This window comes from Phacochoerus africanus, chromosome 15 (assembly GCF_016906955.1).
Source record: "Phacochoerus africanus isolate WHEZ1 chromosome 15, ROS_Pafr_v1, whole genome shotgun sequence".
Classification (NCBI taxonomy): Eukaryota; Metazoa; Chordata; class Mammalia; order Artiodactyla; family Suidae; genus Phacochoerus; species Phacochoerus africanus.
The window spans coordinates 7,690,923-7,717,178 of NC_062558.1; the positions used below are offsets into that span (position 1 = coordinate 7,690,923).

Consider the following 26,256-nt stretch of genomic DNA (forward strand, 5'->3'; position numbering starts at 1 on the left):
TATTAAATAAGTTTGAGGAGTATAACAGTGTTTTGCAATGTTTAAAGATTATACTCCAGTTATATTTATTATACAATACTGGCTATATTCCCTGGGCTGTACAATATATCTGTGTAGCTTATCTATTTTGTGCATAGCAGTTTATATCTCTTACCCTACTCCTGTCTTTCCCCTTCCCCATTCCTCGCCGTCAATCACTACCCTCCTCTCTGTGTGTAAGAGTTGGTTTCTCTTTTGTTATATTCACTAGTTTGCTTTATTTTTTAAATTCCACATATAAGTGATATCATACAGTATTTGTCTTTCTCTGACGTTTTTCGCTAAGCATAGTACCTTCCAAATTCATCCACATTGCTGCAAATGGCAAAAATTTCATTCTGTCTTATAGCTGAGAAATATTCTGTTTTATATTATATATAATTAATATAATTCGGTTACATATATAATGGAACACACACACACACACACACACACACACACACACCATGTCTTCTCTGTTCATTCATCTGTTGATGGACACTTAGATTGTCTCAGATTGTTTCCGTGTCTTGGCTCTTGCAAATAATGCTGCTATGAACACTGGAGAGCATATATCTTTTAGAATTAGTATTTTTGTTTTCTTTGGCTATATACCCAGGAATGGAATTGCTGGATCATAAGGTAGTTCTCTTTTCAGTTTTTTTGAGAAAAACTTCATACTGTTTTTTTCACAGAGGCTGCGCTAATTTACATACCCATCAACAGCATATAGGGTTTCCTTTTCTACATATCCTAGCCAACAATTTGTTATTTGTGTGTTTTGTTTCGTTTTGTTTTTCGGAGCTACAGCCACTGACCTACACCACAGCCACAGCAACCTGGGATCTGAGCCACGTGTGCAACCTACACCACAGCTCATGACAGTGCTGGACCCCGACCCACTGATGGAGGCCAGGGATCGAACCTCATCCTCATGGATTCTAGTTGGATTCCTTTCTGCTGCACCATGAAGGGAACTCCTGTTATTTGTGTTCTTTTTGTTTTGTTTTGCTTTGGGGCACACCTGCGGCATGCGGAAGTTCCCAGTCCAGGGATCAAACCTGAGCCACAGCAGTGACAATGCCGAGCCCTTAACTGCTAGGCCACCAGGGAACATCTGTGTTCTTTTTGATCATAGTCATCCTGGCAGGTGATATCTCATTGCGGTTTTGATTTGCATTTTCCTGATGATTAGCCCTACTGATCTTCTTTTCATGTGCCTGCTATTTTCTTTGAGAAAATGTCTCTTCAGTTCTTCTGACCATTTTTTAATTGTGATTTTTTAGTTTTTTTTTTTTTTGATGTTGAATTGTTTGAACTGTTTATTTTGGGTATGAATTCCTTATCAGTCATATTATTTGCAAATATTTTCTCCCATTCAGTAAGGTTGTCTTTTTTGGCCAAATCCACAGCACATTAAAGTTCCCTGGCCAGGAATCAAATCCAAACCACAGCTGCAACCTGTGCCGCAGCTGTGGCAACACGACATCCTTAACCTGCTGTGCCACAGAGGGAACTCCGGTAGGGCTGTCTTTTTAGTTTTGTTGATAGTTTCCTTTAAGTTTAATTAGTTCCCATTTGTTTATTTTGCCTTAGGATAGAGATCCAAAAAACTTTTTGCTGTGATTTATGTCAATCAGTGTTCCACCCATGTTTCTTCTAGGAATTTAATGGTTTCTGGTCTTACATTCAGGTCTTTAATCTGTTTTGAGCTTATTTTTGTATATGGTGTGAGAAAGTGCTGTTTCATTCTTTTACATGTAGCTGGTCCAATTTTCCCAACATCGAGTATTGAATGTGTCTTTTTTCCATTGTATATTCTTGCCTCCTTTGTCATAAATTAACTGACCATAAGTGTTTAGGTTTACTTCTGGCTATATTCTGTTCCATCGATCTGTGTATCACAACCACTTTTGGTGAATGTTGACACTTCATAGGCAAAAGGGTTGGGCGTCACTTCTGCTTTCTCCTAGGAGGCAGCGCCACCTAGTGGTCCACTTCTCGCACGGCATTGAACGCTTGCACTCGTCAGCGCCAAGTTATGAAACCAAAGGTGTTTAGGGAACATCTGGGCCAAGCATCTCCTTTTCAGACATGGAACCAGAAACCCAGGGATCACTGTCTCTTAGCAGATTAGCAGCACTGCTGAAATCCAATCCATATAGAGATTTTCTAATCCACAGGGGAGTCACAAATCTGCTCAGAAAACACAATTTTCAAGAGTGCTTATGATATGGCTAACTTTTCTCTGGGGAGCACATATTCACATGCTCCAGGGATCCTCTATTGGTTGATGTCTATCAGGCCTTCCTTTCTCAGATCCAGAAATCTGTAGTGGTCTGTCCTTATATAGTGTGTGTGTGTGTGTGTGTGTGTATTTTTTTTTTTTTTTGCTCTTTTTGTCTTTTCTAGGGCTGCACCCACAGCATATGGAGGTTCCCAGGCTAGGGGTCTAATTGGAGCTGTAGCCACGGCCTACGCCATAGCCACAGCAACACGAGATCCGAGCCACGTCGGCTCACGGCAATGCTGGATCCTTAACCCACTGAGCAAGGCCAGGGATCGAACTGGCAACCTCATGGTTCCTAGTTGGATTCGTTAACCACTGAGCCGCGGCGGGAACTCCCTGGTTTTTATATTTTAAAACTGTAATTTCATTCATATAATATTATTTTCTAGGGTGAATAATCATTCTTCGTCCCACCCTGTGGGACCCCTCCCTCCCCTCTGGCCCCTGACCACCACTGATCCTTTTCCTGTCTCTGTAGTTTTGGCTTCTTCAGAACGTCATATAGTTGGATCCATATAGTATGTATCCTCTTCAGATTGGCTTCGTTATGTAATACGCATTGAACCTTTCTCTGCTTCTTTTCATGGCTTGTTAGCTTTTCTTTCTCTCTCTTTTTCCTCCTTCCTTCTTTCCTCCCTCCCTTTTCCTTCCTTCCTCCCTCCCTCCTCCCTCCCTCCCTCCCTCCCTCCCTCCCTCCCTCCCTCCTTTCTTTCTTTCTTTCTTTCTTTCTTTCTTTCTTTCTTTCTTTCTTTTTCTTTCCTTTCTTTCTTTCCTTTTTCTTTCTTTCTTTCTTTCTTTCTTTCCTTCCTTCCTTCCTTCCTTCCTTCCTTCCTTCCTTCCTTCCTTCTTTTCCTTTTAAGGCCACACATGCAGCATATGGAAGTTCCCAGGCTAGGGGTCAAATTACAGCTGCAGCTGCCAGCCTCTGCCACAGCCACAGGAACTCGGGCTCTGAGCCGCTTCTGTGACCTACATCACAGCTCATGGCAATGCCGCATCCTTAACCTACTGAGTAAGGCCAGGGATCGAACCCACAGCCCTCATGGATACTAGACTGGGTCCTTAACCCACTGAACCACAATGGGAACTCTAACTCATTTCTTTTTATTACAAAATAATATTCCCTTGTCTAGATGTACCACAACTTATTTATCCTTTCACCCATTGAAGGATATCTTGGCTGCTTCGAAGTTTTGGCAGTTATGAATAAAGCTGCCGCAAATGTGCGTGTGGACCTAAGTTTTCAATTCATCTGGGTACATACAAAGGAGAGTGATTGGTGGATTATGTGGCAATAGTATGTTTAGTTTAATGGTTTATATGTAGAACAGAATATTATGCTGCCTTAACAGGAAAGGAAATTCGGACGCATGCTGCAACACAGATGAATCATGAGGATAGTACACTAAATGAACAAGCCAACCCCCAAAAGACAAATACTATAGGAGTCTACTTTTATGAGGTACTTAAAGTAGTCAAAATCATAGAAACAAAATGTAGAATGGTGGTTGCCAGGGGCTGGGAGGAGCAGAAACAGGCCATCATTGTTTAAAGGGTATAGAGTTTCAGTTTTACAGAATGAATGAGACGGAGTTATGAGATCTTATAAAGGAATTAACGAAGACAGATGGTGGCGATGGCTTCCCAACATTATCAATGTATTTAATACCGCTGGATCGTACACTTAAAAATATTTGCTATGGTAAATTTTGTGCTCTGTGTATTTTACCCCAATGACATTGCTGGGGAAAAAGTCACATAAAGCAGAGTGATTGTGGGGGGAAGAGAATATGTTTAGTTTTGTAAGAAAGTGCCAAGCTGTTTTCCAAAGGGACTGTACTTTTTGAATACCCTCAGACAATGATGAATGAGAGTTCATCTTGCTCCACATCCTTGCCAACGTTTGGTGTTCTTAGTGTTCCAGACTTTGTCCATCCTAATAGGTGGCAGTGTTGTCTCGTTGTTGTAATTTACGTTTCTCTGATAACATGGTGTGCAGCATCTCCTCCTGTGCTTGTCATCTGCCCATCTTTTTTGGGTGAGGTGTCTTTTCAGATAGTTCCTCCACTTTTTAAATGGATTGTTTGTTTTCTTATTGCTGGGTTTGGAGGTTTTTGTATATTCTGGAAACCGTACTTTATCAGACATGTGCTTTGTAAAGGTTTTATTCCCCAGTCTATGGCTTGTCTTTTTTTTTTTTTTTTCCTGAAGCAGTTTTCACAAAGCACCTAGAATACCATCCATACCTTCCTGTCTTCATGTATGTGTGTGTGTGTGTGTGTGTGTGTGTGTGTGTGTAACTTGGCCAGGATTTGGAAGAGGGATGAGTAATAGGAATAACTAAGATTTGATGCAGTTCTTGGGCTCATATTGTGCTTTGTGGCTTATATGGTGATTTGGGAGAAAAAATCACATAGACATTAAATAACCAGACAAAGCAGTATAAAATTAAGGTTAAAGTGCTTGGCACCAGACAATGAGTAGAGACCAGAGAGACTGGAGAGTCTGGGAGAGGGAGAGGGGGTGTGTGGGGTCTGTGGGTGTGCGCACGGGTGGGGGCGGGGTGTGAGAAGAGGGTGAGGACTAGCCAGGCAGGGAAGTGAGGGCAAGGGGTCCAGGCTGGGCCAGGTAGGAGTCTAGAGAGAAAGACGCATGGCCAAAAAACACATGAAAAGATGTTCAACATCACTAATCATTAGAGAAATGGGCATCAAAACTACTATGAGGTACCACCTTACATCAGCCAGAGTGGTGTAAAAAATTCTGCAAATGATAAAGGCTAGAGAGAGTGTGGAGAAAAAGGAACCTTCTTGCACTGTTGGTGGGAATGTAAATTGGTGCAACCACTGTGGAAAACAGTATGGAGATTCCTCAAAAAACAAAAAATAGAATTACTATTTGATCCAGCAATCCCACTCCCGGGCATCTATCCAGAGAAAACCATGACTGGAAAAGACACATGTATCCCAATGTTCATTGCAGCACTATTTGCAATAGCCAAGACATAAAAACAACCTAAATGTCCATCAACAGAGGAGGGGATCAAGAAGATGTGGTCCATATACACAATGGAATATTACTCAGCCATTAAAAGGAATGGAATAATGGCATCTTCAGCAACATGGATGGACCTAGAAATTATCATGCTAAATGAAGTCAGTCAGACAGTGAGACACAAACATATTTTATCACTTATTTGTGGAATCCAAAAAAAAGGAGACAATGAACTTCTTTGCAGAACAGATACTGACTCAGACTTTGAAAACCTTATAGAAGGATGGGCTGGGGGTTTGGCATGGAAATGTTGTAAAATTGCTGTTGCTGATGATGGTTGTGCAACTACAAATACAATAAAATTCACTGAGCTTAAAAAAAAAAGAGGGAAAGACACAGAACTGGGAAACCAGCTTAAATTAATCCTTGTTCAAGGAGGAGCCCCAGGAAGCCTGGGAGCAGGTGGGGTGGGGGCAGGGTGGACATCGGACCCCGGAAATCTGGCAAAGCCACAGAACATTAAGGGATAGGTTCTGAAGACCGGCTGTGCCCACTATTATAATTTTGCTGCTCCCCTCACTTCCCACTTGCCTCCTCCACCCAAAAGATGAGAGTAAAATGTAGACTTTCACCCAGCGCAGTCATTTAGAGGCAAAAAAAAAAAAGGTTTAAATCTCATTTCCAGACACCTGGCTTCTGCCAGCGCTGACCAACTTGTCTCAAGATGCAGCTAAAACTGGGAGGGGGAGCCAGACAAAAATGAGAGCTTTTCTGCTTTGCGACGGGCTGGCATCTGGCAGGGCCCCCATTCCGGCCACAGCCCAGCAAAGCCCTGCCCAGCTGCCCAGGTTCTCAGGGTTGGCTGAGGACACAGCCTGACTCCGTTCCATTCTAGCCACTGGCATTTGCAAGGCTCCTGTATGCCCAGACTCAGTTCAGCACCCCGGGGGAGAGAGAGGAGCCAGAATCCTGCTGTCGCCAGCCCCTACCCCTGGGGGAGAAAGCCCCCCAGAGCCTGCAAAGGCAGTTGGCTTATTTTAAATATCTGGGAAAGGGTGCAGAATAAAACCCTTGACCCCAAGGGCTCACCACCTCAATGGCAGGAAGACTACTGTGGCCTGAATTGCATCCCCTAAACTCAGATGCTGAAGCTGAGGGTATTTGGAGGTGGGCTTGGGGAGGTGAGGAGGGTTAGATAGGGTACAAGGGCCAAGCCCTCATGGTGGGATTCATGACTTGATGAGAAGAGGAAGATCAAAGCCCTCTCGCGCCTCCTGCTGCGTGAAGACAGCAAGTACATATGTGTCATTGAGGCACCTGCGCCTGTGGTGTTCTGTTACAGCAAACTGAGCTAAGACAGCCTCCCAGCCACAGCTGCCGTGGCCAACACTGTGACCCTGGGGGACTTGCCTCCACCACCCTCCTCTCACTGAGCCCCCACTGCCTTCCCAGCAAAGGGGTCCACCCAGTAAATCGAGGCCCCTGAGAGATGTGGGAATACCGACACGCCCTTCTTCCAGTTGGCCACTCATGCTCATAGGCTATCAGTGCTTCTCCAGGTGTGGCTTGGGTAACCCCTTGGGGTTTCCCAAACTATTTTCGTAATAAACCTAAGATCTTAATTTCCTTCTTATTCTCATTCTTTGGAGTTGGCGATGTGCCAGTAGCAGCCCGCGGGCTTCCTCCGGACGGACAGACCTGTGTCAGGAGAGCGCCAGGAATGTTAGGCAACTTGGACCTCACCCCCAGGTTTTCTCCGCAGGAAATAAGGGGCAAATTAGATAAAAAATCTCCTTGTTCTATTTTCTCTGAGTCTTGGTTTTCTTTCTTATAGATTGAGAAATACCTTCTGCAACTACCTCACGGAGCTGTTGAGAAGGTGAAGGAAATTCAACGTCCATCTGCTGTAAAACGGGAAGTCACTCCAGCATTACTTGGTAATAAAGAGAGGAGCAACCCACGGAAAACTAGTGCAGTCAGAGGCTGGTCCCCAGCTCCAAGCCTCCTTGGTTGCCAGGAGACCATGGCAGGGCTGCTTAAGCCAATGCAGCATCGGTCTTAGACCATGGCCCCTCTTTCCACATGGCTTCTACCTTAGGAATTGGAATCATTTTCCCTTAAAGGATCCCTGGAGCTCCTGAGCTGTAGTAAAGGGAAAAGAAGGAGGGAAGGGGGAGAGGGAGGAAGGGAGGGAAGGAAGGAAGGGAGGAAAATGCAGCTCCCTATAGCTTAACATAAATAATTTATGCCCATTCAATCTCATTCTTCTAGTTTTTCCTTATCACTCCAATATCTATCTGTGTCGCTATCTATCATCTCAAAACATTTAAAATTATAGAATACGACCTCGTTAAAAATATATTTTCATGCACAAAGGGGAATAAAATATGGGTCTAATAAACTAATATAAAGCAAATACCCTTACAACTGCCATCCTATTCAAGAACTGGGTGACTACTGCCATCCCAGGAAGACCACCGCAATCCACAGGCACTTCCCTCACCACCTCCCTGCCTTGGAGACAAACATTTTCTCTCTCTCTTTTTTTGCCATACCTGTGGCATGTGGAAATTCCTGGGCCAGGGACGGAACTCATGCCACAGCAGTGACAACACCAGGTCCTTAACCCACTAGGCCACCAGGGAACTCTCTCTTTCTCTCTTTTTTTTATTTTTTATTTTTATTTTTTGTCTTTTTAGAGCTGCACCAGAGGCATGTGGAAGTTCCCAGGCTAGGGGTCAAATCGGAGCTGCAGCTGCCGGCCTACACCACAGCCACAGCAACTCCAGATACGAACCGTGTCTGCAACCCACACTGCAGCTCACAGCAATGCTGGATCCTTAATCCACTGAGCGAGGCCAGGTATTGAACTCAAGTCCCTATGGATACTACTTGGGTTCATTACCATTGAGCCACAACGGGAACTCCTCTTTTTAAAATAGTAATGACTTCCCTACCTGTCTCTCCCTGATCTCTTAATGTCATCAGAGGCCTCCAGAGCTCAGCTTTGAGGGACCCCATCCAAGATCCTGGCTTTAACTACTATAAGCTGCCGATTCTAGAATGTCTGTCTGTAGCCTGGTCCTCCCCCAAACTCATCGGCCTCCTGTGTGCCACTCTATGTCTAACCTTACCTATGGGGATACAAATGACACCTCAGCTGGGTTATGTCTCAAATTACACTCCTGGTCCTCTCCCCAAATCTGCCCCCATTGGGGAGGGTAAGGGCATCTTTTCCAGCCTCCCTTTTCCTTTTAACCCCGATTCACTCCAAATGCTGCTGGCTTTGCCTTCGATGGATCTCCCCTCACGCCTCAACTTCTCGCCTCTCATTTAGATGACTGGAAGAGCCCAGCTGATGGCTTTTTTTCACCTGGGCCCCAGCAGTTGATTTTTGTGCCCACAGGCCAAATGCTGTTTTTAAAATATCACTCACAGCCTGTCACTCCTTAGATCAGCCCCCCGAACTGGCTTCCCATCACATCCAGTGTGAAAACCGAAGTTGTTGCAACAGCCCACAATCTCTACGCCCCCTGCCTCCACCCCCGTGCCTTCCTGACCTCATCTCCCCTTTGACCTCTCTGCTCAGGTCCCACTGCTGTTCCTCAAATGCCCCGGACCTTCTCCTGCCCCAGGGCCTTTGCACGGATTCCTTTGTGCTGGATGTATTTCCTTGGGTCTCCTTGGGTTTCCTCCCTCGCCTCCTTCAAGAGTTTTCTCCCATGCCATCTTCTCTGGGAGAACTTTCCCGACTGTAATAGTTTAACTTCCACCTCCCTCCCCTCTGGCATATTCTTCTCTGCTTTTTATTTCTCTATTTGGCCTTTAAATCTTGGCACATACTAGTTACATTATTCACTTGTTTTCCTCTCCACTGGGATGTAAGTGCCACAGTGGCCAAGCTTGCTTTTATATTTCCCTTATTTTTCTCCACTGCTATTCCGAGTTTTCCACTGCTATTCTGAGTACCTTTGTTTAATAAATATTTGTGGAATGAATGGTTGGTTCCCTCTGAGGCCAGGGAGTCCTGCGGAACAGGCACAGGGTTGGTCCTGCTGTCCTGCTTGGCTCCCAGGCCCAGCATCCTCACCTACTGTCAGTTCCTGACTTCTCTCCCTTTGGAAAATATGAAGTTCATACCTCTCTGTTTTCCTCTTTTTACAGACACAATCACTTCTTCCCTAAAAAGTCAGGGAAAGTTCTGTCTATTAGTTAATGGAGAACTGAGGAGTGGAGAGAGTCCGAGAGCTATTCGGGGATTAGCTGCATTGCGGTAACTGTAGATTTTTTGGGGGTGTGTGTGTGTGTGTGTGTGTGGTGTGTATGTGGGGGCTGTATATTAAACAGTTTGCCTGTTTTTTGTCCCTGGTTCTGGACAGGAAGCCTCTAAACCCTTGGAATTTCCCCAGTGGCAGAGTGTCGCTATTGTTCGTGGGGGGGGGGTCCCTCCAGCCACACCCAAATTTATGCTAATGAGGCGACTCAGGATCGGCCCCTGGTTAGTTTCAGGATGGCGGCTGGCCATTCGGAAGGACCCGCTATGTGCTTAGAGTCTTGGGGCTTGGGGCCACATGATATCAGTCTGACTTCCCAATCTCTGGAAGAGGGGGCTACAGATTGAATCCAGTTATGTAGCCAATGAGTCAACCAATCACGCTTATATATTGGACCTCCAATTAACCCTCAGGACACCAAGGCTCAGCGGCACTTCCTGGTTGGTGATGTACCTTGAGGTGCCTAGAGGGTGACACATCTTGAGGACAGAAAAACTTCTTGTCGAGGGCCTTTCTGGACCCTGTCTTCTGTGTCTCTTCATTTGCCTGGTCCTGATTTGTATCCCTTACGATAAAACTGTAATTGCAAGTTTTGTGCTCTCCCGAGTTCTGTGAGTCATTCTGATAGGGATGGAGCAGGCACAGGTAGTTACAGAAGTCCCAATAAGGGACCATAGATAGAGAGGGAAACCTAGGGGACTTTGGGAGATCACTTTAAGTTCATAATTACTCAAGAAAGTCTCTGGTCAATGGGTGGGGGATAGGATGAGGCCTGCATTCAGATTCAGACCAAGGGCGGGAGTTTGAGGACCAGCCTCCTGCTAATTTGAATACATACCTTACAGGATACTAAAGAGGAACTACTACGGGAAGAAAGTGGAAGGAGGCTGTCTTTTCCGATCCCCAACTTTCCTTGGATGATAAAACTGTAGCCCACTGGATCCCGGGGGCAGGGCCTCCTTGCATCTCTCACAAGGGTCCTATCTTAATAAATCTATTTCTTGCCTATCACTTTGTCTCTCTCTAAATTCCTTCTGCATGGAGGCATAAAGAACCTGAACTTCAGTAAGTCCAGACACCTGGTGAGTGATTCTAATTTAAAACTGGGTTCAAGTCCCACTCTGCATTCTGGCTGGGTTCAGGCCCTTAGTTCGGTCCGTTTCGATTCTAGAGTGTCATCAAACCTGGGGGTGTCATGAGAAACCCAGAATTTGTAGCCTATTGGTCAGAAAGGCAGGGGACTGGGGTCCCCAGAGGTTTCAGCTGGTGTCTGAAGTGAGGGTTGTCTTGTGAGGGGGACTGTGCCTTTAGCCTGTAAAGCTGACCTGACTCTGGGGAGGTAGCGTTGGAAAGGCATCAGTGCTCCTTCAATTCCAAGTGGAAATTGCAATCTCTCCAACTTGGGCTCCTAGGCACAAAAAGAAGTGTCATGGCTCATGCAACGGGGAGTGGGGGGTGGGGGTGGTTGAGGGAGTCCAAGGAAAACGGAACTGAAGCCTGGGCAGGTCCAGGGACTCGATGGGCAGGTCCAGGGACTGAAGCCTACGCCAGAGACACAGCAACATGGGATCCGAGCCATGTCTGCAACCTACACCACAGCTCAGGACAACGCTGGATCCTTAACCCACTGAGCGAGGCCAGGGATTGAACCCGAAAACTCATGCTTCCTAGTTGGATTCCTTAACGACTGAGCCACGACGGGAACTCTTTCTCTTTTCTTTCCTTTCCTTCCTTCCTTCCTGTCTGTCTTTCTGTTTTTCTGCCTTTCTTTCCTTTTTGCCTCGCTTTTTAGGGCCCAACCTGAGGCATATAGAGGTTCCAGGCTAGGGATCAAATAGGAGATACGGCTGCCAGCCTACACCACAGCCACAGCAACGCCAGATCTGAGCCCCGTCTGTGACCTACACCACAGCTCACAGCAATGCTGGATCCTTAACCCAGTGAGTGAGGCCAGGGATCAAACTCACATCCTCAAGAATACTAGCCAGGTTCATTTCCTCTGAACCATGACAGGAACTCCCTCTGTTGTATTAAGCCACCTAAATGTGTGGTGATTCGTTATGGCTGCTACAAGAAACTAATCTATTTGCTCTTCCAGTGTGTGGATTTGAAGTGAATACCTCGCTGCCTGCCACTCACGCCTCACTGCCCGGGTTAGGACGCCCCTGTGAGGTGAGGGGTGAATCTGTCTGGTTAAGACCTCAGCTCTCCAGGTCCAGACCAGCCTTTGCTCTGGTGAGTGAGAGTGGAGACCCCAGAGGAGGGGCCTGGGCCGTCACAGGTGTGTCACCCAGGAAGCCAACTGGCCGCATCATCACACCTCTGGTTTCCCACTAACATGGGGCTGAAGTGAGGCCTGTGGAAGCTTTCGCACAGAATGCGCTTCATACATTCACACATTTCTGGACTTCTACTGATAAAATGATTACTTTTAGCCTGTGATTCTGCTGCAAAGGCTATATTGCTTCTTCAGAAGGGCAGTGAGGTCCAGAGAGAGAGAGAGAGAGAGAAAGAGAAGCGAAGGTGGGGAAGAAACCAGGGTTAGAGCAGCCACGAGGCAGTAACATCTCTTTCTGTAGCTGGATGGCGGCTGGACTCCAGACCCTGTTGGGGCTGGTGTGGGGGTGGGGGGTGCGCAGTGAGGTTATGTCCCACCCCTGCTGCTGGGGCCATCAGTCAGGCTGTCTCAAGGGAAGCTATCCAGACTGTCTGAGGCTGCACCTGGAAACTTATATCCAAGAAAAAGGGTGACTCTGACACTTGAATGGAGGCCATTATTGGAGAGGGTGGGCAATAAGCAATCTTCTAGAATAACAGGCAGGTTTCTGGTCTGAGTTACCAGGGGGTGCCTAGAGGGAGGACATCTATGGGCCATCTAAGGCCTATCTGGTAGGAAGGGGTAATTCTCAAGGGGAAGAAATGACAGGCAGAGGCTGGCACCAGGAGACCGGACGAGCTCCCCTATCAGGCCAGCAAAGAGCCGTGGTCTAGGGGAGCGGCTGGCAAACACTGTCTGCTGGTGGAATTGGCCTTCCACCCACTTTCCATGAAGAACACATTTTTTTTTTTTATCAGAACAAAACCACACCTATTCGTTTACGTGCTGTCTGCGACTCATTTCACACCACAAAAAGCAGAGTGAGGTAAGTTTTGAACAGAAATCTTATGGTCTGGGAAGATAAAATTGTTCCTATATGACCGTTTGGAGAACATTTTGCCGAGTCCTGGCTGGACCAGCACCGCCTAACCTTCCATGTGGGTTCTGACTGGCCTAGCGATGGTGTGGAACGGAGGATCGGCTTCAGGAGGTCCCAGCCGGGCCCTGAGATTCAGCACTTCTACCAGGCTGATGCTGCTGGTCTAGGGACCACGCTTTGAGAAGCAAGGACTCAGAGCAGTGCGGTCCAGTGGAAATATAATGTGAGCCCACAGTAATTTACAAGTAAAAGGAACAGATGAAATCTCATTTTATTGAACTCACTATAGCCAAAATATTATCATGTCTTATGTTGAGATTTTATGTATTTGGGGATGGGGACTAAGCCTTTGACATCTGGTATATATGTTGCCTCTGTAGCCCATCTCAGGACTGGCCACATTTCCAGGGGCCCATGGCTGCCACCGTGGGCAGCGAAGCTCCAGAATAGACTGGAGCCAGGCTGCCAGACGCCAAGTCCCAGCCCAACCACTTACTAGCTGTGTCGCTGTGGCCAAGTTCAACCACCTCTCCACGTCTGTTTCCCCATTTCCCCACCCTAGAGAGTGAGAATAATAAATGCACCTCCTCAAGATGTTGTCTTCAGAATGACCTGAGATGCTAAAGCACCCGAAACAGCCTGCCTGGCCCATCGCAAGCTGTTATGCTATTAGCTCTTCTGCACAGGAAGCCCTTTCTTTCTGTCCAATAAAGGAAGGGGTTTGAGCCCTGCTTCCTGCCCCCAAGCCTCAGGGGCAGATGGAAAGTATACATACTCCTTGGTTCTTAGTCCGCTCTTACCCCTTCCTGCACAGATCTTCTTTTCCTCGATCCCATAAATAATTATTGACCCTTTATGGCTGTGCCAGACTCCGGGCATCCAACACCAAACACATGGGGAGTTCCCATTGTGGCACAGCAGAAACGAATCCGACTAGGAACCATGAGGTTGCAGGTTCGATTCCCAGACTCACTTGGTGGGTTTAAGATCCGGCGTTGCCGTGAGCTGTGGTGTAGTTTGCAGACGTGGCTTGGATCCCGCAATTGCTGTGTCTGTGGTGTAGGCTGGCAGCTACAGCTGCGATTAGACCCCTAGCCTGGGAATCTCCATATGCCATGGGTGCGGGCCTAGAAAGACAAAAACAAAGACAAAAACAAACAGGAAAACCTGCATCCCTGAGGATTACGTTCTGGTGGGAAGGGCTCACAAGCAACACAGTGAAGGTGAGCATGTTGGGAGGTAGTACCATGGTGAGAAACTAGAGCAGAGTCAGGGGGATGGAACGTGCTGGGGAGAGTGGAAGTGTCAGCTTTCAGTAGGTGGCCAGAGGAGCCTCCATGGGAGAGCGAGTCATGGAAGGTGAGGCCAGTGGGACTGGAGCAGAGAGAGGCAGGAGACAGAAACCAGATGTGATCAGAGAGGTGAGGAGTATCGTGCATTATAAAGACTCTGGTTCTTCTTCTTCTTTTTTTTTTTTTTTTGTCTTTTTGCCTTTTCTAGGGCCGCTCCCTGGGCACGTGGAGGTTCCCAGGCAAGGGGTCTAATTGGAGCTGTAACCTCTGGCCTACACCAGAGCCACAGCAACTCGGGATCCGAGCCTCATCTGCAACCTACACCACAGCTCACGGCAACGCCGGATCCTTAACCCACTGAGCAAGGCCAGGGATCGAACCCACAACCTCATGGTTCCTAGTCGGATTCGTTAACCACTGAGCCACGATGGGAACTCCTGGTTCTTCCTTTGAGTGACATAGAGAGCCAACTGGAGGGGTTTTGCTCAACAAGTGTCAGGGTCTGGAGTGGGTTTTTCAAGGCTGCCGTGTTGAAGACAGGCTAGGTGGGGGTCGGGTAAAAACTATCTATTCCCCGCCCCCCCCCCTTGGGAGGGGGGCCTGGACTGAGGCTTCACTGGGCTGTGAGAACCAGGAAAGACCTGAGCAAATGGGTGTGGCTAGTCAGCCTAAAACAGAGAGACCAGTTTTATCTGTTGTCCTCTTTCTCTAACCCATCTGTGTCCCCCATCACATCCATTTTAGTGTTTAATAGTTGAAATACCCACACCCTCATAAGATGTAGTGCTGTGGGCCTTACATTTCATAAATGGCATTCTGCTACAAATCACATATTTCTTTTAAGTATTTAACCCCCCCCCTTTTTTTCCTCTTTAGGGCCATACTCCTAGCATATGGAAGTTCCCAGGCCTGAGGTCCAATAAGAGCTACAGCTGCTGGCCAACACGACAGCCACAGCCACAAGGGATCTGAGCCATATCTGCAACCTATACCACAGCTCACAGCAACGCCAGGTCCTGGACCCACCAAATAGCAATGCCAGATCCTGGACCCACCGAGCGAGGCCAGGAATTGAACTGGAATTCTCATGGATACTAGTTGTATTCGTTTCTGCTTCGCCACAACAGGACCTCCTGCAACCCTGTTTTTAAGATCTATCCATTTTGCTGTACTTACCTCGAGCTCATTTTGCAAATGGCTGGCCACACAGTGCTCACAGCCTGCACCTGCCCCATTTTACTTAAATAACACTGCTGAGAGGAGAGCATCCTCCCAGAGAGCCCTGATGGACCCAGGGAGAAATGTCTCTGGGAACACTGGAATCTGGACACGCACACAGCTAATTTTAAAAGTGCTGCCGGGGTATGTGTGACTGGGTCACTTCGCTGTACAGTAGAAAATTGACAGAACACTGTAAACCAAATACAATGGAAAAAAATTAAAATCATTTAAAAAAAAAAGGAGAGTTCCCTTCGTAGCACAGTGGAAATGAATCTGACTAGGAACCATGAGGTTGTGGGTTCAATCCCTGGCCTTGATCAGTGGGTTAAGGATCCCACGTTACCGCGAGCTGTGGTGTAGGTCACAGATGCAGCTCGGATCTGGCATTGCTGTGGCTGTGGTATAGGCTGGCAGCTGTAACTTCCATCAGACCCCTACCCTGGGAACCTCCATATGCCGAGGGTGTGGCCCTAAAAAGCAAACACAAAACAAAACAAAACAAAAAAGTGCTGCCGGGGAGTTCTCGTGTGGCTCAGTGAGTTAAGGATCTGGCCCTGTCACTGCAGCGGCTTGGGTTGCTGCTGTGGTGTGAATTCAGTCCCTGGCCAGGGAACGTCTGCATGCCGTGGGTGTGGCCGAAAAAGAAAAAAAATAAAAAATAAAAGTGCTGCTGCTGGCTTGCTTCCGAGTGCCTGAAGAAGTTTCTATGACCAAGAGTGACACCAAAGTGACGGTCCCCCCCTCGTTTGGCAATTCCAGGGGTTCGAGGTAGCAGCCCTTTATTTCCATTTGCGCATCTCTGGCTCCCTGGGTTTCTCCCTTTTGGTTTATTTTTTGGTTCATGTTTCACGGTTCAGGCTCACCCTTCTGTGAATCATCAATGGCCCATTTTTCTTTTGGATTTCCTTTTTCCTTTTGATTGCAAGAAATCTTGTGTAAGATATACCAATCCCTTTTCAATTTTGGTCACTGCAAACACCTTTACAGTCTGCACCTTTTAGCTTTGACTGTGATGTTGAACAGAAATCCTTACCTTTTTTATTTTAATTTTTTTCTTTTTAGAGCTGTGCCCACAGCATATGGAAGTTCCCAGGCTAGGGGTTGAAGCAGAGCTACAGCTGCCGGCCTACACCACAGCCACAGCAACAAGGGATCCGAGCTGGGTCTGCGACCTACACCACAGCTCATGGCAATGCCAGATCCCTGACCCACTGATGGAGACCAGGGATCGAACCCACATCCTCATGGATACTAGTCGTATTCATTTCTGCTGCACCACAACAGGAATGTCCAGAAACTCTTACTTTCAATGCAGCTAAATCGATCTTTCCCACTACCCCCCCTGCATTTGGTGCTTCTGGGGGTCGAGTTTAAAAAGTGACCAACTTTTTTTTTTGGCCAGTGCTCACAGTGTAGGGAAGTTCCCAGGCCAGGGATTGAACCTGCATCATAGTTGCAACCTGGGCCACAGCTGTGGCAATGCCGGATCCTTAACCTGCTCTGCCACAAGGGAACTACCACGAGGTGATGAAATGTTAAGGACAATTTAGAAGGAAAAAGAATTCTGAAGCTATGGCTTGAATAAGATCAACATAGAGAAATTATTTTCTCCAAGCTAGATTTGGAATACTTCCACCTTACTTTGCTTCTACGCATCAATATCTAATTTTGAGGTTCTTTTTCCTTTTTTTCAAGACTGTGAAGAAGCCACTTGAACTAAATTTGGTTCTCCTAAGTTTTTTCTACATAAAGCTTTAAAATGCTACATTCCTTGAACAAACTTTATGGTGGGAGGGAAGAGAGAGGCCTGGAATTCCATCTTATCCTTTACACCACACTGCACGTGGTCTGCAGCATGTGGAAATTCCTGGGGCAGGGATTGAACCTGAGCCCCAGCAGTGACCACGCCAGATCCTTAAACTGCTAGCCACCAGGGAACTCCTGCAGGTGACTTTAAATCAGGACAAAACTCTGATCTGGAAAGAAGAAAGAAGATTGAGAATAAAATATTTATAAAATGTGTTTTTGCAAATCTGAGGACCCTAAAGCATTAGTGACTTGACAAATCAGATTTTTTTTATTAGACTACAAATATTTATGAAACTGTGTGCTATGAGGTGTTTTCTTTGTTGGAATAGTTATAAATATAGATACAGATGAAGTAAGCCTAAGACTGGTCATGATCCATGTTCAAGAGGACTCAGGGATGGAACAGACAGACTGGTGGACAACAGGGCCACAGAAGTTTGAAGAGAATTTTAAAATGTAATTTGAACATTATGGAGAATGGCCAGGAATTTCCAAAAAGTTCCGTTGGCTGCCAGGACCCAAATAAAAAACTTTACAAGGCTAGGTAGGGACCATTAAACGTTTAAGTGTCTCAAGCTTTTTGAATCCAAAATCTAGGTCATACATCAGGCTTGTGCAAAGTGGAGAAGAAGGCCTCTTAGGAGAAAGTGCTGAGTCTGGTTCCTGGGGTTTAAGTCATGTGTAATTAAAACAGAGCAGGGCCCATGGTCCTTCTCCTCCTTGTCCTCTGCCGGCCTTCTGTCTGTAGAAAAACTTTAGTCAAAGTTTAATCAGAGAGGTGAGAAAATGCAGAAGCAAAGGAAAACAGTCAAATGAGACCAAATAGTAATAGCTTAGTCATGAAGCAAAGTCAAGGAGCTTTTGTTTCTCCTCAAGGGCTCTAGATAATATCCAGAGCCATATCCTACAAGCTCTTATAGATGGCGAAACGCCCACCATGTGGAAGAAATCAACTACACAAGGACCAGACTATGGCCATGACGTAGCTGCCACAACTCCAAGAACTGGCCTCAGGGAAACGGGAACAAAACGACCCTGGAACTGAAGGCAAACTAGACCTACAACAATCAAGATGATGCCGGTCGCACCACCACATGACCAGCTTCAAGCTGCCTGTCAGAGCTGACGGCACTGTTTCTGCATGTAGCCCCCCTCCCTCCCCCTGTACACCGCTGAAACTCCCCTTTAAAATACCTTGTCCACTGATGGTCAGTGGGGGGAGTTGGCCGTGGGACAGGAGTCCTCCCCCCGCCCCCCCGTCCCACCGGTAGCTGGTCTCCAAAATAAAGCAAACTTGCCACCTTATTGGCTTTAGAGCCACGAGCAGCCAGACCCACTTTTGGTAACATAATCACAGGCAAGAAGAGGATAATTTTTTTCTTTTTTGTCTTTTTAGGGCCGCACTCACGGCATTTGGAGGTTCCCAGGTTAGGGGTCTAATTGGAGCTGTAGCCGCCAGCCTACACCACAGCCACAGCAACGTGGGATCCAAGTCACATCTGCAACCTACACCACAGCTCACGGCAACGTTGGCTCCTAAACCCACTGAGCAAGGCCAGGGATCGAACCCACAACCTCATGGTTCCTAGTTGGATTCGTTAACTACTGCGTCATGATGAGAACTCCAAGAAGAGGATGATTAATCCTTCCCAAAATCTGATTATCATGAAGACAAAAAAGGGTAGAAGACTGTATCAAAATTATAAACCTGGGAGAACAGCAAGAAGGGCCAGCCTGGGGACTTCCTAGAACTAATGCAGTGTATGTCCCATGTGGGAATTAGGCAGGCGTCTGCCCTCTGGTGACCTGGCCACAGACCAACATTGCCCTCTTTTCTTTTTTTCAGGAAGGAGAATCTCCTTTTCCCTCCCGGAGTTGAGTTTCTGTGGCTGGTCTGGGGCCCATCACCACCATGTTCCCTGAGGAGCGTTCAGTCGTTTTCTCAGGGCGGAAATCTCATGGCCGCCCTGGGCCTTCTGGTTTGGGTCTCTAGCACACAACGGGCTGTTGACAGAAACATTTAAGCGGCCGTGAAGTCTGGAGCCCGGATGCAATCCACCTGCCACACAGGATCAAAAGTGATGGGCGGAGACGGAGGGCCAAGGGCTGCGGGTCTCTCAGTCCTCAACTTAATGGACGTTAACAGAAAGCAGGACGGGGGCTAAGCTTGCTAAGGACAAAGAAAATGCAACAGATCAATTGGCTCTGCTAAGAGCAGCAGATCACAGGCTGAGGCCATCAGGCTCCCAGACAAGGTGGGGATGGGGGGCACCTTTCTGGGTGTAGTGTTGCCTCCAGAGGGATGCTCAGCTCCAGGCAAATCCCCCATCTGCCCTCGGGGCTGTGGGAGAGGGCGTTCCTCTGTCTTTGCTGACCTCTTCCAGGCCAGTGAGAGCGCTGCAAACTCCTCTTTGCAAACTATAAGCATTTCAGGATCTAAAAAAAAAAAAAAAAAATCCACTTGCACATTCCAGACTCAGGGGGCAAAAGGAAACAGATGAAAAACAAACAAAAAGCCAGAACTGCTGCCTTGCAGATCTGTCAACAGGGGCAGCCCTTGCAGAGTCATTTACTTCTCTTCTGTCAAGAGGAATAAAATGCAGACGTTTTTAGATGTTTGATGGAGTTTAATGTATTTACCCTCAGGCACAGAGGCCTGTATTTATTGCATTGCCTCATGTTTAAGCAGGTTCTCTTTGCACATTATCATTCCTTCCCTTCTGCAGTGGTGGCGAGGGCACCCCCTCCTGCGCTCACTGCCCTCCACACTCTCGCACTCTCCCAGTTCGTTCTGCCTGCCCAGAACCAGCTTTGCTTTTATTTTTGACAGCTGGTCCCCGGCCCTTTCCATCCGTCTCTATCATCTATTTTCAGGTTCTGGCTCAGGCCCTTCCTCCTGCAGGAAAACCTCTATTTATATATTCTCAGACAGCTGAAAAGAGGGGTGGCTGCTAAGAGGTGTTAGCAACACTGGTGATGGGATTCATGTTTCTCTAGAAATAAGCCCATGACTAAGCTTAGATCTAACTGCACAGTGGTGCCATATAAGGTCAGCCCTGACTTTAAGACAAAATACATAAAGATGAATGACTTCTTTTTCTTGTGTATACACACACACACACACACAGTTTAAAAGGTCCCTTGAGATGATAACTTTATATACAATAGTCTTGGAATGGCCTTTACTGCTGATAAATTTGGCTTGCTGTTACACCTTGGTCTGTCTTTCTCCCTGCGAAGCACTTGGTCTCCCCGCCGGACGTTCGGACCCCTCCCTCCACCACCCACACAGCAGAACTTCACAACACACACGTCAAATACAGCAAGCACACGTGGTCAGACTCGGACAATTTGTTCTACTGATTTAGATTCAAGTTCAACCAAGCATTCTAACAAGTAACAAGATTCAAACACCTAAGAAAAATCTCTTTAGATCGTAGGAAAGCATATACCTGCACAGGCACGCACACACCAGGGTCCATGAGCCATCAGAGGAACTTTCACTTTATTGATTCTCAACACCCATCTGTGTGGAGTATGGAAAATATTGGAAGTGATATGACACCACAACAATCTCCCAAAGATAATTATTCTTTGAATGGAAAACACCACTTACAAACATAAAAAACATTTAAAGATGACCCCTCCGTTTGCATAATTCCTAACTGTAAAATATACTCTTAGTAACAGAACAAAAAATTCTCCTTGGTTGGTCACATCATTCATTACTGAAAGGGAAAATCAATAAAAGTCATAAAAAAACAAAACCCTGAAATAGAAATAAATAACTCAATAATTTACTTGTAGGTAGGTTTGCTGCACTGCACATTACCACACAAAATTCTAAAGCTGATTTTTTTAAAAGCTTGGGAAATACATATGCCTTTTTGCATTTCTGGCTAAGTGGTGCATGCTTCTTAGAAGGAAAAGTATCCTAACTAGGAGTGAGTTTCAAATTTCAACAGCAGGTAATCTAGAGCTGGCCTACCTGGGCTTGCAAGTGTGACAATGGGTAGCAAGCATGAGGACCTTCCAGCCCCCAGGGTGGCCAGGCCGAGCCTCAGCGACTCTCAGTTTACCCCCCGGTTGGGGAGTGATGGAGAAAGCCAGAAGTTTTAGGGTGAAAACGTGTGAAACCCACTGGTACAACTCAGTCTCTTTGTACCTTTAAGGTGGTGTCCTTAAACAGACTGTAAAACCTTTGAGAACAGCCTCTGGAGGTTTACAAAGGAGCAGCACATGGTATGACGGTGCAACAGAAGCGTTCACTGTAGGAGTCTGCTCACCAAGACTTAGCAAGGACTGTTTTTTCTTTGCGGGGCTCTTAGCAAGTTCCCACCAGTCCAATCTCTCTTGAGTCCTATCACTAAGTGTTCAGAGTGTATCATCTTCTTGGCCAGCCCTTACCTGATGTTAATTCTTGGCTTCCTGAGGTCAGCTCCCCACCTGCATGCCGGCTATCCTAGCCTGCACCTGGAGAGAAAGTCCTGGCTGTCTTCTCGCCCTGCGGTGCAGGGCGATGAAAAACCACCCAGGCCTCCTGAGACTGCAGACAGTGAGCCCTCCAGAATAGCACATTTTAAACTGGAGCGGGGGCTGAGGAGTATGTTACCTGGTTTGTTATTAAATCGCTCTGGAAAAGAAGCTAGAGGAGGAGTTCCCGTCGTGGCGCAGTGGTTAACGAATCTGACTAGGAACCATGAGGTTGCAGGTTTGATCCCTGGCCTTGCTCAGTGGGTTAAGGATCCGGTGTTGCCATGAGCTACGGTGTAGGTCGCAGATGTAGCTCAGATCCTGCGTTGCTGTGGCTCTGGCGTAGGCTGGCGGCTACAGCTCCAATTGGACCCCTAGCCTGGGAACCTCCATATGCCGCAGGAAGCGGCCCTAAAAAAAAAAAAGCTAGAGGATAAAAGAAGTGAAATTTGGGTGCATAAACAACCATTTTGAGCCTGAAGACTGACCACTTCTCTTGCCTCCTTCTGTGTTCATGGGTGGCAGCCGTCTTCCTATAGGAGGAGGTGCTGCTGTGTGCCCACACCTGTGGCACATGGAGGTTTCCAGGCTAGGGGGCAAATCAAAGCTATAGCCGCTGGCCTACGCCACAGCCACAGCCATGCCAGATCTGAGCTGCATTTGCAACCTACGCCTCAGCTCACGGCAACACTGGATCCTTAACCTGAGCAAGGCTAGGGATCGAATCTACATCCTGAGAGATGCTATGTCAGGTTCTTGACTTGCTGAGCCACAATGGAAACACCTGCGTATCCATTTTTGAATGGGACCATTTGTGCAGCGTCAGCAAATGTCTCTTAAACACTTGAGGCTCTACAGGCCCCATGTAGTCTCTGTTGCGTATTCCTCATTTTTTTTTTCTTTAATGACCCTTTAAAAATGGGAACACCTTTCTCAGCTCAAGGGTCTTTTCGATTTCCCCTGTGGGTAACAGTTTGTCAAGCCTGCTCCCGGAGTTCTTTGGCAGGGGGATGTGGCACCTAACTGTGCAAAGTCCAAGGCCACTGGGCCCTGGAAACCTCATCTGGGACTTCTTTTGGAGAATGAGGTAGGTCCTTGCAAATGATGCTCAGGCTTGGATTCTCCTGCGTGGTCTCTATTCCACTTCCCGAATGGTACAGAGCTGGACCAGATTAGCATCCTTCATTTTAAAAGTGGCTACTTCTGGGAGGAAATCTTAATTAGGCCCCATTAAAATCTGTACCTGTGCTAGCTTATCCTTGCCTTGATTTGAAAGGCAAAATCCCATACTCTAGGCACTGGAAAATTTCCATCCTGCAGGTTAGGGCTTTACTATTCCAAGTGGTTGGGGGCAGAAAAGCTAACATGTAAACTTACTTCTTCTTCACCACTAATGCCACCCACGGCCCACAGGGCGAATCCCCTGTAAGCACTCAAGGAGAAGCACGCCAGCTCCCTCTACCTCTGGGGTACCCAGGACACAGCTCATGGGTGGCTCCATCTTGATAAGGAACAGTGTTTACCAGGAACCAAGGATTTAAACAGCTGGAGACCAGCATTTCAGAAGCTGGATTTTTCGAGAGCTACCCATCTCTACCCTCTCTGAACACAAGAGTCTTTCTACATGGCAGGTGCTACAACACCATACGGCTCCTCCAACCGTTTTATGTTTGAGAGGCAAACTTTCTACCAACCATTTTCCCACTGTTAGAATATTCATTTTAAAGAGCAGAATAAGAGGATCTGCTTTTCTTTCACAAATTTGTAATCTTTTATCAATATACAGTATGCCATGTTTTTAAGTAATTAATGGACAGGATAAAAATTCATTTTTCTCTCCTAAATTAAATGAGGACTTCAGAATCTGAATTCTTTTTCTCAACAGTGATTTAAGTAGCTGATGGTTCTCAAAATATACATTTGCTACCAACTAGATGAATTTATCTGGTTCTGGAATTATTAAGAAATAGCCTGTGGACACACACAATGCGTGTGCGTACGCACACGCACACACACACAGCTTCTAAACTAAATAGGTGAAAAACAACCAATCTCACATATGCCACCCCAGTTGTCCTTTTTAGGTTTTTGTTTAAAATGTTCAATTTGTTTTCTTCGAAGTGTGAGCTGATTTCTTGTAATTCTTCTCTTAGTCTGGATTTACAGTGGTCCTGTCGACATTGCCTCAATAGCCGTAGTCAAACTAAGTGGGATCTCTGAATGTAACTGCTGAGACCATCTCTAATTAACAAGGCGGGGGGCAGGGGTGGATACCAACTTGGAGATGGAAGAAACTGGACCACAGTTAAACAAGCACAAAAGAACCACTAAGAATTACGAACGTGCCTGTTGGCAGGTGGCAGTACTAGTTCTAAGAACACCAAAACCAGGGAAACTATGAATTTTCCAACTCACTCAAAAACACAGCGTTCTAAGGCCGCTGAAAGACGGGATGAAGAAGTGACTACCTGAGGTCAGGAAAAGGTAACAGCGATGGGGATTGATTTTTTGAAATAAAATGAAACATGAAATTCTGAAGTGTGTGCTTTTAAAAGTGAGAGCACGGCATTCCCTCACTCTCTCCCATCAGCAATTTTCACACACACATACTCTCTCTCTTTGTTACACTTTCTCTCTCTCTCTCTCACACACACACACACTCACACACTCACACACACACACACGCATTTCTCCCACACACCCCCTCCATGGCACTCTGGTCATTATTTCACATTTTTCAGGTCTCTACTATCAATTTTAAAAACTGTTACTTCCTGATACCTTTTCCTCTCTATTGTGGATATAAACAGTTTTTGGTTTTTTAAACCAGCAAAGAAAACACACAGCAATAGCTCTGAACAATAAATTAAACTATCACCATCTCCAGGTCAGAGCTTTCAAGACAGACAACTAGAGAGAATGATCATTTCAGTCACTGCATTTTTTTGGTTCTGTGAAAGCACCAGCCCTCGGTCCCACCTCTACGGACAGAAACCGCCTTGCCATTTCCCTCCGACCTCAAAGTGCATCTGTTTAAAATCAAATCTATCTCAAAGAAAAACCAAAAATCTTAGTAATTTTTGGCAGCTACTATCCTATGCAGCAAAAACAAAGTGATTTTTCCCTTCCCTACTCCTCAATTTAAAGCTGTACACAGAACGGCCAAACGCAACACTTCTACAACAGCAGGGTTTACGAACAGTGGGTTTTGGTTTTGTTTCAAGGAACAAAAGGGAAAGGGGAAAAAAAAAATGAGACTAAGGAGGAGAAACCCTGAGGCAAAAATGGCTTTTCCTTTAGAGTCTCTGGAGGCTCTGACTGTGGCTCACACGGCGCCAGCGATCTTCTGGGACGGAAGGCCTTCCTCCAGCCAGAGGGTGGCGGCCGAGCCACCTCGCGGGGTCCGCCTGTGGATGCGCCGCAGCCGCAGCAGGTAGAGCAGGATGGCGAGCAGGACCACCAGGAAGCAGCCCGAGAACAGGTAGTGATTGTACACAAAGGAGAAGCCCCGCCAGTGCGCGTGGCTGGCCCGAAAGGTCTCCTGCTGGATGTCTCTGCCCGCAGGGAGGAAAACAGACCGAAGAAGTAAGTCAGGCAGGAAAGGCAGTGTAAGGGGATGTGGGCAGCGGGGAGCCTGGTCAGGGACTCAGCTCTGCAGACAGACACCGTAACCTCAGGGTGCCCACCTGTGAAGAGCAGAATGACGTGGCCCAGGAGAGGGCAGTTGTAAGTATGAACAAGATAACACCTCCAAGTGTATTCATAAATCTGTAGCTGTTACCACCATTATAATTTGGGCAACAAATTATAAATTTCGGAGAAATTTAGAAGAATTGGGAGGGTTTCACTAACACACAGAAGCCAGTGTTTGTGATCAGTTATACCCACTACTCACATTTTTGGCAGTTAACCCAGCTAAACGTACTGCTGGAAGACGCTTAATTAAAAGAAGGGGGGAAAAACCTTATTTATCAGTGATCCACGCTTCTTTTGTGGGCGTCAACTGACAGCCAGGTCTGTGACCCTGACCGGAGGCAAAGGCCCATCCTCATTTTACCCATCTCTGGCTGTAAAGCAGTATTTCCACTGAATGTGAATGCAGACGAAAACCTGTCATAGCAGCAACGGGACTCGTGACTGTGTTTCCTAGTGAAACTCATGGATCCTCCACGTCACACTGTGGTGCTTTGCAGATGCCTCAAAAGATCATCAACAGGCATCACTGTATTGAAATTACAGAGAGTACAGAGAGGACATATTACTGTAACTCAAGTCTGTCTTCTGTAATATTTTGATAAATGTATTGCAATACAATGGTTTCCTCTATAACCTATGTATTTATATTATGCATTAAAAACAAGATTTTGCATCTTTTTCAATGAAAGTTTTGTCTGGATATAGGCCCAGGAATAGGACTGCTGGGTCATATGGTAGTTCTACATTGAGTTTTCTGAGGAACCTCCATGCTGTTTTCCATAGTGGTTGTACCAATTTACATTCCCACCAACAGTGCAGGAGGGTTCCCCTTTCTCCACACCCTCTCCAGTATTTGTTATACGTAGACTTACTAATGATGGCGATTCTGACCCGTGTGAGGTGGTATCTCATTGTAATTTTTAATTTCCATCTGTCTAATAATTAGTGATGTTGAGCATTTTTTCATGTGTCTATTGGCCATCCATATGTCT

At 46.5% G+C, this 26,256-nt stretch overlaps 1 protein-coding gene across 8 annotated transcripts in view; it reads right to left on the minus strand.

Moving 5' to 3' along the window:
* Positions 1 to 17,327: 17,327 nt before the first annotated feature.
* The window catches only part of ENTPD4 (ectonucleoside triphosphate diphosphohydrolase 4), a 42,401-nt gene continuing 33,472 nt past the window's right edge, over positions 17,328 to 26,256 (minus strand). For 3 of the 8 annotated variants that reach the window (XM_047759671.1, XM_047759672.1, XM_047759670.1), the window contains exons 13-14: positions 20,548 to 20,621; positions 18,676 to 19,531 (exon numbers count right to left, since the gene is read on the minus strand). In XM_047759671.1, the coding sequence (XP_047615627.1) occupies positions 19,266 to 19,531; positions 20,548 to 20,621 (340 nt within the window). In that variant the 3' untranslated portion in view covers positions 18,676 to 19,265. Of the gene's footprint in view, positions 17,849 to 18,675; positions 19,532 to 20,547; positions 20,622 to 22,423; positions 25,123 to 26,256 lie in introns of those variants that run through there. The other 5 variants (XM_047759676.1, XM_047759675.1, XM_047759674.1 and 2 more) reach the window with 4 other exon arrangements.